The sequence below is a fragment of the Prunus avium genome, chromosome 8 (genome assembly GCF_965620075.1).
Source record: "Prunus avium chromosome 8, drPruAviu1.hap1.1, whole genome shotgun sequence".
Classification (NCBI taxonomy): Eukaryota; Viridiplantae; Streptophyta; class Magnoliopsida; order Rosales; family Rosaceae; genus Prunus; species Prunus avium.
The window spans coordinates 40,301,756-40,319,314 of record NC_142291.1 but is presented as its reverse complement, the minus strand read 5'-3'; the positions used below and the strand labels follow the sequence as shown (position 1 = coordinate 40,319,314).

General features: G+C 35.3%; 1 protein-coding gene across 11 annotated transcripts; it reads right to left on the bottom strand.

Moving 5' to 3' along the window:
• Nucleotides 1–262: 262 nt before the first annotated feature.
• LOC110749317 (kinesin-like protein KIN-6) lies at nt 263–17,285 on the bottom strand. Of its 11 annotated transcripts, XR_015826382.1 has the most exons (15): nt 16,971–17,285; nt 15,794–15,939; nt 14,783–15,156; nt 10,667–10,854; nt 10,021–10,142; nt 9,841–9,935; nt 9,553–9,708; nt 9,069–9,134; nt 8,835–8,897; nt 8,669–8,719; nt 8,510–8,592; nt 8,342–8,414; nt 1,564–1,653; nt 759–1,459; nt 263–609 (listed from the first exon to the last, which is right to left on the bottom strand). XR_015826382.1 is itself a non-coding variant. In XM_088245923.1 (14 exons), exons 8-14 carry the CDS (start codon nt 9,694–9,696, stop codon nt 7,761–7,763), a joined length of 696 nt encoding a protein of 231 aa, XP_088102049.1. In that variant the 5' UTR covers nt 9,697–9,708; nt 9,841–9,935; nt 10,021–10,142; nt 10,667–10,854; nt 14,783–15,156; nt 15,794–15,939; nt 16,654–16,734; nt 16,971–17,285; the 3' UTR covers nt 6,754–7,760. The 11 variants fall into 11 exon arrangements, 9 of the variants coding, with proteins under 9 accessions (XP_088102049.1, XP_088102051.1, XP_088102048.1 ...); XM_088245923.1 differs by lacking the exons at nt 263–609; nt 759–1,459; nt 1,564–1,653 and adding exons at nt 6,754–7,976; nt 16,654–16,734; XM_088245925.1 differs by lacking the exons at nt 263–609; nt 759–1,459; nt 1,564–1,653 and adding exons at nt 6,754–7,976; nt 16,690–16,734.
• Between the last annotated feature and the right edge of the window lie 274 nt (nt 17,286–17,559).

The following is a 17,559-nucleotide window of genomic DNA, read 5'->3' as shown; positions in this document are numbered from 1 at the left end:
TATTGATCAAGTATTGAGATGTAACCATTTGATATGGCATGAATAAGATATGCTTATGAGTAACTTGTTTTTGTAACCTATTTTTGGTATCCAATGAACAACATATGGTTGTAACCTGTTTTTGGTGTGATGCTTATCAGTACGTCACCATTTAATATCCAATGAACAAGATATGGTTGTAACTTGTTCCTGGTTTCCATTCATATCACAATACAAAGAAAACTCAAAACTCAAAACAAATTACAATGAACTATTGCTTACTGATAAAACTCAAAACAAATTACATTGTTTTCCCACCAAATTACATTACATTACACCCACTGAACTACTGCTATTGGTCTACTGGTCTCAAATTACATTGCTTACTGAACTACTACTATTGGTCTCAAGTAGCCCAGGCTTCTCAATCATATTACACCCACCAAATTACAAAACTTATTACTCTTAATTCCTCCTAATTCATCTTCATGGCAAACACCACCAACCAGGAAAGCAACATAGCAGCCCACAATATTCTTGACTTTGCTCGAATCTTTACATTTTCCTTTTCCACCCTATCAATCTTCCTCAGCTAATCAGGTATCAAAGACTTTGAACGCTCACACATTTCTGCATCAAACCATTGAAAAAACCTACATCATTTTTCACCACTTCCCTGTATCAACCCAGAACAATGACTGAAAATTTGATCAATAAGAGCTCTATCAATTTGTGATGCCCAAAACAATGACTGAAAATTTAATCTTAAACATTCTTACTTTTGACTTTGGGCAGGCTAGAAATCTCCACCCTAGATTTAAAGTGGTCCACGAAGTCTGCATCCGTGCTAACTTCCAATAATGGCACCATTGGGCATGCCTTGCTTCTCCTGTTTCCATCTCTTCTTCAATTCAGTCAGTCTTCACACACAGAAAAACCAACTGAACCTCCAAACCTGAAATCCCACTTCCCCCTTTTCTCCCAAATCATCCAACCCCATTCCCCCTTTCCCAAATCTGAACTCCACTCAGAGATTCATAAACCCTAATTTTCTGCTCTAGATTCTCCCAAATCCAAACCCCACCTCAAATTCCCAGCCTTCTTTTCCCAATTTCCCCTTCTCACCCAAATACCCCATTTTCTGAAACTGAATACCCTTACTCTCCATTGTGAAGCGATTGAAAAGAAGTGGGGCCCACACCACGTAACTGAACGTCTCTTAATACTGACGGAACGGGTAATGTGAGACAGTTTTTAAAAGTGTAGGTTGTATTTTGAGATATTTCAAAGAACATGTGGTAATCTAAGATAAATTTGAAAGCACAGAGGGCATGTACATAAATAAGCCTTTTAAAAACCCAGGTCAGCTTCTCTCTCTCTCTCTCTCTCCGTTGCACAACCACATTTTCCGACATCGATTCCAGCTTCGTTCGACCACCGTTTCTGACGAAACGACTTGCAAAATTTTCCTCTCCTCCCACTACAATGAAATTTTTCCTCTTGTCAATTGTGCCATCACTAACGATAAAAAGTAAAATATCCACTTGTTGATTGTCAAAGGAAAAAGTCTCCTAGTTATTTTACCTTTGCCGTAGATCGTTGAACTTGGAGATCTATTATCTCCATCGCTTCTACTGCTGAGTTCAGTGCCTCTTTTACCTGTTGTAGATCGACCTACAAAGTATATCTTTCAATTATGTCTTAGCAGTTCTTTTGAATTCTCATATTTTTCAATTCACATTTTCTTTCCCATCAATTTGAGCACTCCTTGCCTTTGCCTCAGCCAACCCTAGCTCACAATACAGACTGATATTGTTAAACTGGTTCAGTTTGTTTCATTTATGTTTTATCACATCTTTTGTGTCCCCTTGAATCTGCAATCTCTAATTTGAATTCTCATATTTTGTCAATACAAATTGACCACTTCTAGCCTTTGCCTCAGCCAACCATAGCTCATAGTACAGACTAATATTGTTGAACATGTTTAGTTTTTTCTATTTATATTCTAGCAAATCTTTTGTCCCTTTGAATCCTCAATGTCTAATTTGAATTCTCATATTTTGTCAATACAAATTGACCACTTCTAGCCTTTGCCTCAGCCAACCCTAGCTCACGGTACAAACAGGTATTGTTGAACCGATTCAGTTTTTTTCATATTAGAGATTGAGGCAAAGGCTATGAGTGCTCAATTCGATGGGAAAAAATATTATAATTCATATTAGAGATTGAGGATTCAAAGGGATGCAAAAAATCTGCTAAAATAAAAATGAAAAAAAATGAACCGATTCAACAATACCAGTCTATACGGTGAGCTAGGGTTGGCTGAGACAAGCTAGGAGTGCTCAATTCGATGGGAAAAAATATCATAATTCATATTAAAGATTGAGGATTCAAAGGGATACAAAAGATTTACTAAAACATAAATGAAAAAAACTGAGTGATTTCAACAATACCAGTCTATACTGTGCACTAGGGTTGGCTGAGTCAAAGTCTTGGACTAGTCAATTTGATGGGATATTTGAGGATTCAAAGGGACACAAAAGATTGGCTAAAACATATATGAAAAAAAACTGAAACCATTTCAACAATACCAATTTGTAACGTGTGCTAGGGTTGGCTAAGACAAAGTCTTGGAGTTGTTAATTTGATGGGAAAAAATATCATAATTCAAATTAGAGATTGAGGATTGAAAAGTACACAAAAGATATGTTAAAATAGAAATGAAAAAAATTAACCGATTCAACAATACCAGTCTATACCGTGAGCTAGGGTTGGCTGAGGCAAAGGCTATGAGTGCTCAATTTAATGAGAAAAAATATGAGAATTCAAATTAGAGATCAGGGATTCAAAGGGAAACAAAAGATCTACTATCACATAAATGAAAAAACTGAACTATTTCAACAATACCAGTCTGTACTGTAAGCTAGGGTTGGGTGAGGCAAAGGCTAGAAGTGCTCAATTTGATGGAAAAAAAAATATGATAATTCAAATTAGAGATTGGGGATTCAAATTGTAATAATGTTTATGTCTTATTATTCTATTAGAAAATATATTACTGCTTTTCACTGAAACTGATCGATTTTAGTTGTCATTGTAAATTTGTTTGGTCTTTTTTTTTTCTTCTTTTGTTGTTGTTGTAATTTTGTAGTGTAATGTAATATGATGCTTCGGTCCTTTGGTTAATCTCTTGTAACTTGTAATATGTTTTAAACATTGGGCCCGACCATATATTGCTTTCAATCCTTTGAATTTGAAACGCATCCATAAGCACATTGCTTTGGCAATACCATTTTGTTTTTTATACCCATTTTACAATTGGTCATTTCTCTTGGAAGTAAGAGTTTTTTTCTTTTGTCAACTTGGAATTAAGAGTTAGTCATTTCTTGTAGGTGGCAGAAGAAATCCAGCGCCTTAGAGAAAGCAACATTGAGCTTGAAAATGAGCTGAAGTATCTCAAGTCACTGTTTGAGGTACAGAGGTTGGCGGATGACCAGGTTTGTGATAAATTACAGAATTTGCTATAGTTTTTGGTTGAATTTGGATATCGGGTGTGTGTTTATGTTGCTGTTATTGATAGTACTTACTGATCATGATGGTGCATGGAGATATATACTTGCTATAATATGTGTGCAATGATAAAACCACTAGCTAGGAGATGTGTATTTAAGATGATCAAAGAATCTTGACTTAATATCTTGTGATTATAACTTGAATTCGTCTAAAAACATGAATTTATAATTAGTTTAACGTGCCAAGGAAAAGGAATTTATAATTAAGCACATATTTTTCTAAAGCTAAACATCAAAATTACATTGCTTTCGCCCTAACTTCCGATGTGAAAAAGAAGGAAACATAAAAGAAACATATATAAAAAGAATGTATCAAGTAGGTTGCTTCAAACACCATGAGTAGAATATGTGTATTTAAGATGAACAAAGAATCTTCGACTTAATGTCTTGTGATTATAACCTAGCTTAAGTGAATGTTTTGAGGTATTTATGTTCATGTCTTTTATTGTTGTATTAGAAAATATATTATTGCTTTTCATTGAAACTGATCGATTTTAGTTGTCATTGTAAATTTGTCTGGTTTTTTTTTGTTGTTGTAATTTTGTAGTGTAATGTAATATGATGCTTCAGTCCTTTGGTTAAATCTCTTGTAACTTGTAATATGTTTTTAACATTGGGCCCGGCTATATATTGCTTTCAGTCCTTTGAATTTGAAACGCATCCATACGCACATTGCTTTGGTAATATCATTTTGTTTTTTACACCCACTTTACAATTGGTCGTTTCTCTTGGAAGTAGAGTTTTTTTGTTCTTTTGTCAACTTGGAAGTAAGAGTTAGTCATTTCTTGTAGGTGGCAAAAGAAATCCAGTGCCTCAGAGAAAGCAACCTTGAGCTTGTAAAGGAGGTGAAGGATCTCAAGTCACTGATTGAGGTACATAGGTCTGGTGATGTTCAGGTTTGTCATAAATTACAGAATTTGCAATAGTTTCTGGTTGAATTTGGATATCGGGTGTGCGTTTATGTTGCTGTCATTTATAGTACTTACTGATCATGATCATGATGGTGCTTGGAGATATATACTTGCTATAATATGTATGCAATTATAAAACCACTAACTAGGACACGTGTATTTAAGATGATTAAAGAATCTTTGACTTAATATCTTGTGATTATAACCTAGCTTAAGTGAATGTTTTGAGGTATTTATGTTCATGTCTTTTATTGTTCTATTATGATTGCCTAAATTTTGTTTGTATTTGCAGTGGGATGACTCAGTAGTTACATCAAAAGAAAGAAAATTGAAAGATGAAGACCTGCCTAGCCCAAAAAAGAATGCTATTTCCCCATCTAAGGAGGACAAGCATAGACTTGCTAGGAGAAGAAAAGTCCTACGTTCTCTCTCCAAAGATGCCCTGGTTGCTAATCAAGATTAACTTCCAATGTCCCACTCCATATTGCTTTACACCAGCCATCAAGGTGTCCTTTTCCAAAGAGCTCCACTTGTTTACTTTTCTTCTCCTAACAAGTCTATGCTTGTCCTCCTTCGATGGGGAAATAGCATTCTTTTTTGGGCTAGGCAGGTCTTCATCTTTCAATTTTCTTTCTTCTGATGTAACTACTGAGTCATCCCACTGCAAATACAAACAAAATTTAGGCAATCATAATAGAACAATAAAAGACATGAACATAAATACCTCAAAACATTCACTTAAGCTAGGTTATAATCGCAAGATATTAAGTCAAAGATTCTTTAATCATCTTAAATACACGTGTCCTAGTTAGTGGTTTTATAATTGCATACATATTATAGCAAGTATATATCTCCACGCACCATCATGATCATGATCAGTAAGTACTATAAATGACAGCAACATAAACGCACACCCGATATCCAAATTCAACCAGAAACTATTGCAAATTCTGTAATTTATGACAAACCTGAACATCACCAGACCTATGTACCTCAATCAGTGACTTGAGATCCTTCGCCTCCTTTTCAAGCTCAAGGTTGCTTTCTCTGAGGCACTGGATTTCTTCCGCCACCTACAAGAAATGACTAACTCCTACTTCCAAGTTGACAAAAGAACAAAAAAACAAAAAAACTCTACTTCCAAGAGAAACGACCAATTGTAAAATGGGTGTAAAAAACAAAATGATATTACCAAAGCAATGTGCGTATGGATTCGTTTCAAATTCAAAGGACCGAAAGCAATATATAACTGGGCCCAATGTTAAAAACATATTACAAGTTACAAGAGATTAACCAAAGGACCGAAGCATCATATTACATCACACTACAAAATTACAACAACAACAAAAGAAGGAAAAAAAAAATACCAGACAAATTTACAATGACAACTAAAATCGATCAGTTTCAATGAAAAGCAATAATATATTTTCTAATACAACAAAAGACATGAACATAAATACCTCAAAACATTCACTTAAGCTAGGTTATAATCACAAGACATTAAGTCGAAGATTCTTTGTTCATCTTAAATACACATATTCTACTCCTGGTGTTTGAAGCAACCTATTTGATACATTCTTTTTATATATGTTTCTTTTATGTTTCCTTCTTTGTCACATCGGAAGTTAGGGCGAAAGCAATGTAATTTTGATGTGTAGCTTTAGAAAAATATGTGCTTAATTATAAATTCCTTTTCTTTGGCACATTAAACTAATTATAAATTCATGTTCTTTGACGAATTCAAGTTATAATCACAAGATATTAAGTCAAGATTCTTTGATCATCTTAAATACACATCTACTTAGCTAGTGGTTTTATCATTGCACACATATTATATCAAGTATATATCTCCACGCACCATCATGATCATGATCAATAAGTACTATCAATAACAGCAACATAAACACACACCCGATATCCAAATTCAACCAGAAAATATAGCAAATTCTGTAATTTATCACCAACCAGGTCATCCACCAACCTCTGTACCTCAATCAGTGACTTGAGATACTTCAGCTCCTTTTCAAGCTCAAGGTTGCTTTCTCTAAGGCGCTGGATTTCTTCTGCCACCTACAAGAAATGACTAACTCTTAACGTCGACCAAAAAAAACAAAAAACAAAATGATATTAACAAAGCAATGCGTGTATGCATGCGTTTCCAATTCAAGGACCACAAACGATATATAGCCCAATGTTAAATACATATTACAAGTTACAAGAGAATAACCATAATAAGCAAAGGACCGAAGCATCATATTACATTACACTATAGAGTTACAAGAAGAAGAAGAAGAAAAGATAAGACACATTTACAGTGCCCGGGCCGGTTTAAACAATTGAATGTTCAATGGAGAGAATCGACGAATCCATACAAGTAAAACCAGATCTGAAACTTCTCAGCCACATGATACCAAAAATAAATAATCTATCCAACAAACCATCTTTTGAAACCAGAAACAAAAAATGACATTCCACGATTTGTAATAAAAATGAGAATCTAAAGAACACTAAAAGACCAAAACAGATCCAATCGAAGAGAGTAAGAAACAGAAAGAGAAATCAGACAGAGAGAGGAGAGGAGAGGAAGAAAAGAAGAAGAAAAAAGAGAGAAAGAGAGAAGTGGCGGCTAGGATTTTCTTCAGGAGAGAGAGAGAGAGAGAAAGCACCTGCCTAGGGTGAAAAGAGAGAAGCTTTTCAGTGTTGGTATAAGAAAAGTACTTTTTCTTTTGGAGTGGGCTTGGATTTGGGATTGAGGTATAATTGTAGGTTTAGGCCCGATTGTTTGGGCTTGAAGCTGGTAATGGAAGGTTTAGGTAAAATAAGGCCCACTGCATAAATTAATTATATTCAAGCCAGTCCGGTTTTTGAAGGCATGGAATTGGAACCGGAACCAGCCAGAACCAGTCCGGTTTGGTTTGTTGACCGGTTGTTGACTTTTTCGTCAACTCGGTTTTCCAGTTTGCCGGTTTGAATGCCCACCCCTACTCATCATCCCGCCTCTCCTACCAACGCTTACTTATTCAAAGGGATTCTAAATTAAATAATCAGCCCTTTGAATAAGCGTGGCTTTCCCGATAGAAATAGTTGCATGCAAAAGAGATCCCAATTAGAAACTACTGAATATTCTGTAATTTCTCACAAACCTAATCATCAGCCAATCTCAATCATTGACTTGAGATCCTTCGAAACATGGTTTCCAGCTTCATGAAAGGGGTTTGCATCTTCTTCAAGTCATCCTTAAGACCACCTTCCAGTGTGTCTTAAGGGTTCGCAGTTGCGTTCCGAAATGTCCATATAGGCATCAAGCATCCACGTGTTCCTGTCGTTGGAGGGCTTGCACCGCTCTCAACAAATCTTCGATCATTTGCCACATCTCAACCATCTCTTTTTGTTGGGCCCATCTCTTTTTGTTGGGCTTGATTTCCTCATCCACGACCTCTAGCACGTCCAACCATGGTGTGGAGGAAGTATTAACCGATGCTCTGGTACCAATTTGATGTAGAACAACGGCTATAAGCTGCTATCAGCGACCCAAGCATTCCCAAAATACAGAAAATTGATGGATAAAGCAATATTATAGAAGTTGGAACGAAAATAATTGAGTTCTAAGACAAAAATCCCAAAAGAAACTTCCATATACTGAAGTCTGGAATTATATTTATACTAGATTACATCAGCTAAACATTCATATTCCTGGTTTATTAAGAAAACCTAATTAAAAAGGGAAATTAAAAACTAAAACAGGAAATTAAACCAAATTCTAATAAGAATAGAAAAGCAATTAACAAAATAATTTATTAATGTAATATAACTAAAATTATTGGCTGATGAGCCCACTTAGATTAGGAAAGTCTAATAGATGCTCATGCATCATTGGATTACCTCGAGTTTTTCTTTATACCCCTTCAAAACAAAGCTTGGAGAAAGCCTTCTCTTTGATGGTTTATTATTAAACCTAAATGCATGGTACAGAAACTGTAACAGCTTGTACAAAAAAAACAAAAATTATATATAATGAGTTTCTTTTGGGTTGGGGATGGAGGATTTTACTTGATCTCCATATACGGTGAGGCTTGTTTTAGCAGGCAAGACGTATTATGATAATCTTCTCCGCCTGCTTTCACTATTAAGATCTGCACAATTAACAAATAAAGCAGTGAGATGATTTTAAAGACAGCAGAACTACAAGGTGGTGATAAGACAACATACCAACGCCATCCTTTTCTTGCCTTCCATGTAAGCTCTCAGGTACTTGGTCAACTGTCCCAAGACAAAAAACACATTACTAAATCCTAAGCTACTGCATTGAAGTTATCAAAAGACTAGAGCCAAACAAAGGACTAGTAACGAGTAAATCAGTAAATGAAAACAATACCAAAGAGTCCTGGAAGCGCTTCTCCAATGGCTTCATTGTATTCTTCTGATGCTCCAATAAAGACTAAAACAAAAAAAGAAATGGATAAGACCATAGACACACACATGTATAGAGAGCAAGGAAAACAATAAAGGCCTTATAAGTTGCCAAGAAAAAGCAAGTAAAATGGTAAACTAATTATGATGAAGGGCAAATGAAGAGTGAGGTCGAGAAAACCAACTTAAGGCTACATACTCTCAAGCACAAGCAAAAGACCATTGATGTTCTGTTGATGAACTTACTTTCAAGCAATCTTACTCCCTGCAAATTAAAAGAAAAAACATAAGCCATAAACAAAATAATTATTCAAAATCAAGACTATGCATTGACTTGTGCAAAAAATATAATCTGTATACAAAATGTCAAAACCAATTCAAGCTTTTCACTATCAATTTCAAAAACTGCTTATGTTGCCATCTAAAGATAAATAGAATGAGGAGAAAAGGAAACAGAAAAAATGTGGTATCATTTATTCTAATGGGTTCTTTTGGTTCAATACAACCCTTCATTAAGTAAAGCATCCTAAAATAGTAACAGTATAAATCTGAAAAAATGGTGATAACAATTATAAAGTATATGTATCATGCCTTGTGGGATGCAGTGAACAGCCAAAATTGAACAAATTTCAACATTAACCACAGCTAGTTCAGTGAGAATAATTCAGTCACATGAGTGAAACCTGATACCCAGTTCTTTTTTCTCTCAGCTCCAGCAAGATCAACAATACTAAGAACACCATCATTTGCTTGATCATTAACCTCTCCATTAGAATTGTCATCAACAATACAGAGGTTAATAACACATTGCGACCAGCTACAACCATTTAGAGAAAAACCTGTCATGATACTTATTGAATGTAAGAACCATTCAGAAAAAATAGCCGAAATATAGAATATTTGAGCTCATCAATAACTTGGAAACTTGAATTAATGTAAAGAATTTTATAGGTTGAAGAGGTTACACACACCTTGATTGGCTATTAGTATTTGTTGGACTAGTAGTACGCCTGAGTATTGCCTGAGAAATTACAAACTCTCCATGTCTCCAATCAGAAATTGCGACCTGTTTACAAAAATACAGTAGGTGCTAGTTATTTTTAATATCCAACCACATAATTCAAACAACTCAAGGGTAGTACTCAACCTACCTCATGTAGGCCTTAGTGTTGATCGATGCATGGTTAAATCAACTCCATTAGGGGATAAATCAAATACCCTCTCCTCCTTGCCTCCCTCACATCTTATTTCAAAGATTGATATGAACAATGATCTGAGAAGAATGAAGATATCATATAAAATAAAGGGATTGTCAGATTCAAGTCCAGAAGGTTTGGCTGGTATTAGGTCTAATTTGCATTCTTTTGTTTGTTGATCCACATCCATTGGCATATATTCCTCGTTTTCTATGCCCAATTTGCCCTTCGAAGTAAAAAATAGAAACAAATTGAAAATCTCCATTTTATGCATCTTTTTCTCATATTTCAAATTTTATGACTGGATTCATATCAACAAGAAAATAAATTATTCAATTTAATTCCAAAACATACTTCTGTTTCTCAATTCCTAAATTAATTACAAAGCGATCTCAAATTTCTATCAGATTAGGGCTTCATATCTGTTTAAACTAACATGATTCTATGTTTGCAATGGAAAATCAAGTGTCCTCCTCCTAAACAATGACTAAAAATGACATAATTATCAATTTTTTCTATTTTTTTAAGTATGTGTTTCATATAATAAATTGAGTAAAATTGGATAATAATTATGTAATAGCATAGTGATACTAAATTATACCTCGTAGAATCAGAAGTCTCCTTGAAAATCTGTTGAAGTGCAAGCGGCACCATACCGGACTGCCTATTGCACCCAAAAATCGTACGAGTCTTTCCAGAGCCACCAGGCCCGAATGCAGCAAGCATCCCACTTTTGCCCTTCAAAAAAACCTCCACCAGTGGCCTCATCATCTTCTCATACACCTCCTCCTATCAACAATAACACAAATTAGAAAAAAATAGGTAGAGATAATAACAAGAAAAAAGAAACGCAACCGAAAATGAAAAGGGAGAACTGAAGTCACCTGAGAGGAATCATGGGAGAAGACTTGTGAAAAGCCGTCATATACCTCTGTCTTGGTTTATTTAGGGTTTAGGGTAGCGTGACGGACCGGGAAGTTTTGACCCTTAGGCACATCTTTTGAAACCAAGGTTCAAACGCCGACTTCCTTCGGAATCTCAGGTTCCGATCTCCCCTGACGCCACTCTGGCCGAATCCTCATAAAAACTCCGAGGTTCTTGAATTTAGCGATGTGCGGTGTTTCTTCCGTTACTGGGTCCATCTACGCGCCGTTTGGGATTGCATTTTCGAGGCTTAGTCTACGTTGTTCATCTTTCTCTGATTCTCTCTTCTGTGTCATCAAAGTAAACACCGTAGACTAAGCCTTGAAAACGCAATCCCAAACGGCGCGCAGATGGACCCAGTAACGGAAGAAACACCTCACATCGCTAAATTCGAGAACCTCGGCGTTTTTATGAGGATTCGGCCAGAGTGGCGTCAGGGGAGATCGGAACCCGAGATTCCGAAGGAAGTCGGCGTTTGAACCTTGGTTTCAAAAGATGTGCCTAAGGGTCAAAACTTCCCGGTCCGTCACGCTTAGGGCTGCAATTCGGCCGGATCGGATCGGAAACAGCCATTCCAATTTCCGTCCAAAATCTTTCGGAATTCCTTAAACACTTCCGATTCCGATTCCGAAAAATTCCGGAATTTTTCGGAACTTTCCGATTCCGAAGTTTCAAATTCTTCAAAACAAATTCGTATAATATTGTTCCGATTCCGAAAAATTCCGAATTTTTTTGAAACTTTCCGATTCCGAAGTTTCAAATTCTTTAGAACAAATTCATATCAATATTATACGTAACTAACAAAAAAAATAATATTAAGATCCCAATTAGGCTTTCTATCAAGAAGCCCAACTAGGCATTAATTAAGAAACCCAACTAGAGACTTCATAAATACTACTAAATAATGACCTGTCGAGCCCACTTAAGATTGTAGGCTGAACTTGAAGTCTATTCAAGTACTGAATTGGGATAAAGATATTTATAAAGAAGAAAACATCTGAAGTCTATGTTTTCAATCGATGTGGGATTCCAACAACTCTAAGAAATGGGACTCCAACAACTCCAATAACTTTCATAGAAAAAGAACACCTATGCATCCAAAACCTATGGATGGTATATCAAAACCAACTATCCTTATTTTATGCGTTTTTGGTTTCAGTCTATGATCAAAGCCCTTCTCCGTCAAATGATCAAACAATCCAATCAAATTATATCCAAAACAGTCAAATCTTCTCCTTCAAACATCATCATGCTCTAATCATGTGAATGAAAATTTATTGATTCAAATGCTAAAGATGGATTCACATTCAATCAATTGATGCTCAAGTTATAGTCAAGTGACCATCACGTTGGTTTTAGATTCTTGTGGGCATGAACATGTGTAAAGAGTTTTATTGCTCTAGGCAATTGGAATACTACAATTATTAAGATTCACTTAACATACTTATCTTATGTGTTGTATTTCATGTATATATAAAATAATTTTATAATTAAAATTTTAAATGAAGATAGTTTAAAATTTTAAAAATACATACATACATAGAATACAAAATATAATAGTATGATATGATACTCCCTACATTTACCATATTTGTAGTACGTTTGGATATAACAAGCACACATTATGCATATTTGCCAAATATATATTACTATGTTTAGTATATTACTATATATTACCTATAGTCTTAAAGTTATATACTACTATGTTTAGTATATTTTTTTGCCAAGCCTATGTTTAGTATGTATGAATATTTGTATGTGGGTACTAAAATATAACAAATAAGAAATGAAACATATATAAGACCTATAAACTAAAAATAATACAATTTTAATTAGAAACTCGGAATTTTTTGGAATCAAGTTGGAAAAATAGGATCGGAATGGGTTCGGAGAACTTCGGAATTTTTCGGATCGGAATTGCGGAATTTTTCAGATCGGAATTGCGGAATTTTCGGCATTTATCGGAAATATCGGATTCGGCATTTTCGGATATCGGATTTATCGGAGTCGGATTTTTTTTGGAAATATTCGGACCGAAATCGGTCGGAATCGGATTTTCCAATCCAACTTACACCCCTAGTCACGCTACCCTAAACCCTAAACCAAGACAGAGGTATATGACGGCTTTTCACAAGTCTTCTCCCATGATTCCTCTCAGGTGACTTCAGTTCTCCCTTTTCATTTTCGGTTGCGTTTCTTTTTTCTTGTTATTATCTCTACCTATTTTTTTCTAATTTGTGTTATTGTTGATAGGAGGAGGTGTATGAGGAGATGATGAGGCCACTGGTGGAGGTTTTTTTGAAGGGCAAAAGTGGGATGCTTGCTGCATTCGGGCCTGGTGGCTCTGGAAAGACTCGTACGATTTTTGGGTGCAATAGGCAGTCCGGTATGGTGCCGCGTGCACTTCAACAGATTTTCAAGGAGACTTCTGATTCTACGAGGTATAATTTAGTATCACTATGCTATTACATAATTATTATCCAATTTTACTCAATTTATTATATGAAACACATACTTAAACAAATAGAAAAATTTGATAATTATGTCATTTTTAGTCATTGTTTAGGAGGAGGACACTTGATTTTCCATTGCAAACATAGAATCATGTTAGTTTAAACAGATATGAAGCCCTAATCTGATAGAAATTTGAGATCGCTTTGTAATTAATTTAGGAATTGAGAAACAGAAGTATGTTTTGGAATTAAATTGAATAATTTATTTTCTTGTTGATATGAATTCAGTCATAAAATTTGAAATATGAGAAAAAGATGCATAAAATGGAGATTTTCAATTTGTTTCTATTTTTTACTTCAAATGGCAAATTGGGCATAGAAAACGAGGAATATATGCCAATGGATGTGGATCAACAAACAAAAGAATGCAAATTAGACCTAATACCAGCCAAACCTTCTGGACTTGAATCTGACAATCCCTTTATTTTATATGATATCTTCATTCTTCTCAGATCATTGTTCATATCAATCTTTGAAATAAGATGGGAGGGAGGCAAGGAGGAGAGGGTATTTGATTTATCCCCTAATGGAGTTGATTTAACCATGCATCGATCAACACTAAGGCCTACATGAGGTAGGTTGAGTACTACCCTTGAGTTGTTTGAATTATGTGGTTGGATATTAAAAATAACTAGCACCTACTGTATTTTTGTAAACAGGTCGCAATTTCTGATTGGAGACATGGAGAGTTTGTAATTTCTCAGGCAATACTCAGGCATGCTACTAGTCCAACAAATACTAATAGCCAATCAAGGTGTGTGTAACCTCTTCAACCTATAAAATTCTTTACATTAATTCAAGTTTCCATGTTATTGATGAGCTCAAATATTCTATATTTCGGCTATTTTTTCTGAATGGTTCTTACATTCAATAAGTATCATGACAGGTTTTTCTCTAAATGGTTGTAGCTGGTCGCAATGTGTTATTAACCTCCGTATTGTTGATGACAATTCTAATGGAGAGGTTAATGATCAAGCAAATGATGGTGTTCTCAGTATGCCTGTTGTCTGTTGGACTGGACAAGGATTAAGGGATGAAGTTTGGGGTTAGAATACCAGACAAGGGATCTCGGCATGTCATATGCTGCTTCGACTGGGTTTTGGGGCTGCGGCGTGAGTCATGTTATATATATGATGCAAATATTAAGTGACTAATGTTAAAACATATATCTTCTGTAATAAGAGGACACATGATATGAACATAAACAACAACAAAACTAACAAAAACAAATCCTATGCTTTCCTGTGACAAGGGTAATATAAATTGAGAAACATCTGTACCTTTCAACCAACTTGTTGTAACTCAATGGGAAAGAGATGGCATCATCATTATTATTGCCACTTCCTACGCCGCTCCTTGAAAACCAAGCATGGTACCTTCTAGGTAGAAGCTGATGTTCCAGAAGATCATTCCCAAATTGTTCAAAAGTCCTCTGGCATGGATGGCCCAACAGACAGAAAGTGCATAATCAAAAAGTAAACCTCTCTAATGTCTATATCAACTCCAGCCTCAACAACATGACCTGTATCCCTCTCTTCCTTTTCAGGTTGAGCCTTCTCATTCACCTTATTTAAAATACTTGAAGGTGCCATAGAAAGAGAATTTGCACCACCAGACAAAGTGCACTTCCAAGGATCCATTGTTTGCGTACAACCTGAAGCATCAAAACATATACTTACTGAAACCATCAAACACAGTTTATGGATATGAACGGCATCTGTGGACTATCTGAAAGATACTAAATATATTCCCCACCATAAAGGGAAAGCTAGCGACCCAGAATTTTTTTCTCAACCTTGGAAGATATAATCAAATGATATCTTCCTACAATATCAGTGAATTTCTTAAATGGTAAAAGCACAGTTCCCAATCAATGTAGAAAGATATGACACACTTATCAATAAAATTAATGAAAGCAAATGGTCAATATGACCACATATAGAAATACACACTTACCAGAAGATCTATTACCAGCACTACACTCCGTTCTATACAAAGCCTAATGTGTGATTAAGGATACAGCCTACAAAAGCCATATAACACCTAGAGCAATTTCTTTTTGTTTTTCTTGGTAAATTACTAAAAAGCCCACCAGCTATTGAATCGGCCTTGAGCCTTGTTCCTAAGGGGAGGATGTGCCACCAGGCCCGAGATGAAGGGGGTCTCATGCAGATGTAAGACATAACCTTCCCCAGCCCCCGCAATGAAGGGGGTCTCATGCTCCATGGCTACAAATACGAGGCATTACTTCTCTAAATGTTTAAGCAACAATTTTTAGATGAGTTACATACCATGACTGCCCAAATTGGTAAAATGGCTATTGAGTCGAACCCAATTGTTCTCAAGCTAGCCTGCTGCTAGTACTTGGATGAGTCCCAAAAATATAGCCAATAATATCTTTTTGTGTTCTTTGTTGTAAATTTGCGCTTTATCAGCCCTGGAAAGAGACAAACAGTGAAAACAACTTGAACAGCCATCCTGAAATTCTTAAGATATAATAATGCAATTAACAATTATGGTAGTTGTGTTCTTACACCTTTCTCCAAATAGTAGGTCTAGCTAAAGTGGAGGGAGATAAGGCCTAAAACATGCAAAGTTTAACTTCAAGAGTTTCTCCCTTCTTTTTTTTTCTTTCTTTTTTTTTTTTTTTTTTTTTTGCATTTTTGGCCTCTTAACTTCAGGAACTTCAAATTATACAATCCTCAACTAAATAGCTAAAGATGGATGCTCCATTATGACTCTTCCAATTATACGGAGTTCTAACTTCAAGAGGTTTTTAATTTAGTTTTATTTAACATTTTCTTTATATGCCATTAAATTCAAGAGCTTCAAATTTATATGATTTCCTGTAACAAATAGCTAAAGGCCAGTATTCCATTATAACTGTACCAATTATGAGAACAAAATATTGTATAATCGAGGACTTTATTAGCTTCCATAATTGAAGCAAATAAAGGGTTATTGGAATTTGTTAGTTTTGAGATATGTAATTCAATGAGAACTAGAAGAGACAATACGAAACCTAACAAATTGAGAAATGCACCTCTGCATTAAGATTTTGTGTTCAAGGGTATATCAGTTCTCATAGTGATAGTTAGGCATCAAGGTTTCAACTAAGTATAAAAATATAAATAAACGTTTGCATTGAAACCTCTAAATTTGCTTCAAGAAAGTAAAAGAGAGGTACAGTTGACTGAAACTGAAGAGGTGGCTGAATCCGTTATGCGGATCCCTGAGAAGCATGAACAGAAAAATTCCAAAACCAGAGTCACATGTATATCAATATCACAAAAATTTTGAAGCAACAGACGCCCAAAACCAATAATTTGAATAGAGTGAAAAATCCTGTGTTCTGGATTGTCTAATGAAACATTAAACTTAATTAGAGTAGATTATGTGTCCATGATCCATCCATATGCAAAAAGGGTAAACTAGAGCTTAATTACATCCAAGGAAGAGCTTAATTACCTTAGATAGAGCCCGTTTGGATAATAAAGAGAATGAGAAATCGCAGTTGCTCACTCGCAGGTATGCGAAAAAGCTAAAAGTGGGTTTAGGTTTCCGAGGTAGAGAAGAGCTTGTCCCAATTCCGACCTCCGACCTCCGACCTCCGAATTTATAATTTCTTTTATTTTATATCTTCGTTTGGGGTTTAGTCGAATTCTTTCTATCTAGGGGTCTTATATTTGGTTTTCAGTGAACATCATTCAGGATGCTCATTCTCAGAAATTTGGCATAATTAAATTAATGAATAATAAATGGGTAATTTCCTTTTTCATTTTTTATTTCCTCAGAATGGAAATACTTATTGACTGAAAAAAACAGAATGGAAATACTTAAGTGCGATTCGATATCCGCGCGCCCAACTTTGATAGTCAGGGCGCCTAATATGGAAATGCCAAATATACCATCCATTTCAGTTATTCAGTTTAGCGAATGAGTTTTTCGAATTTCAAATATATTTTCCATTATTATTGCTTGAAAGTTAGAAGAACTTCAACCAAAAGGTGTTGTGCGGTTAGCAAATTGACACCTTCAATTGGCGAACTACTTGGTG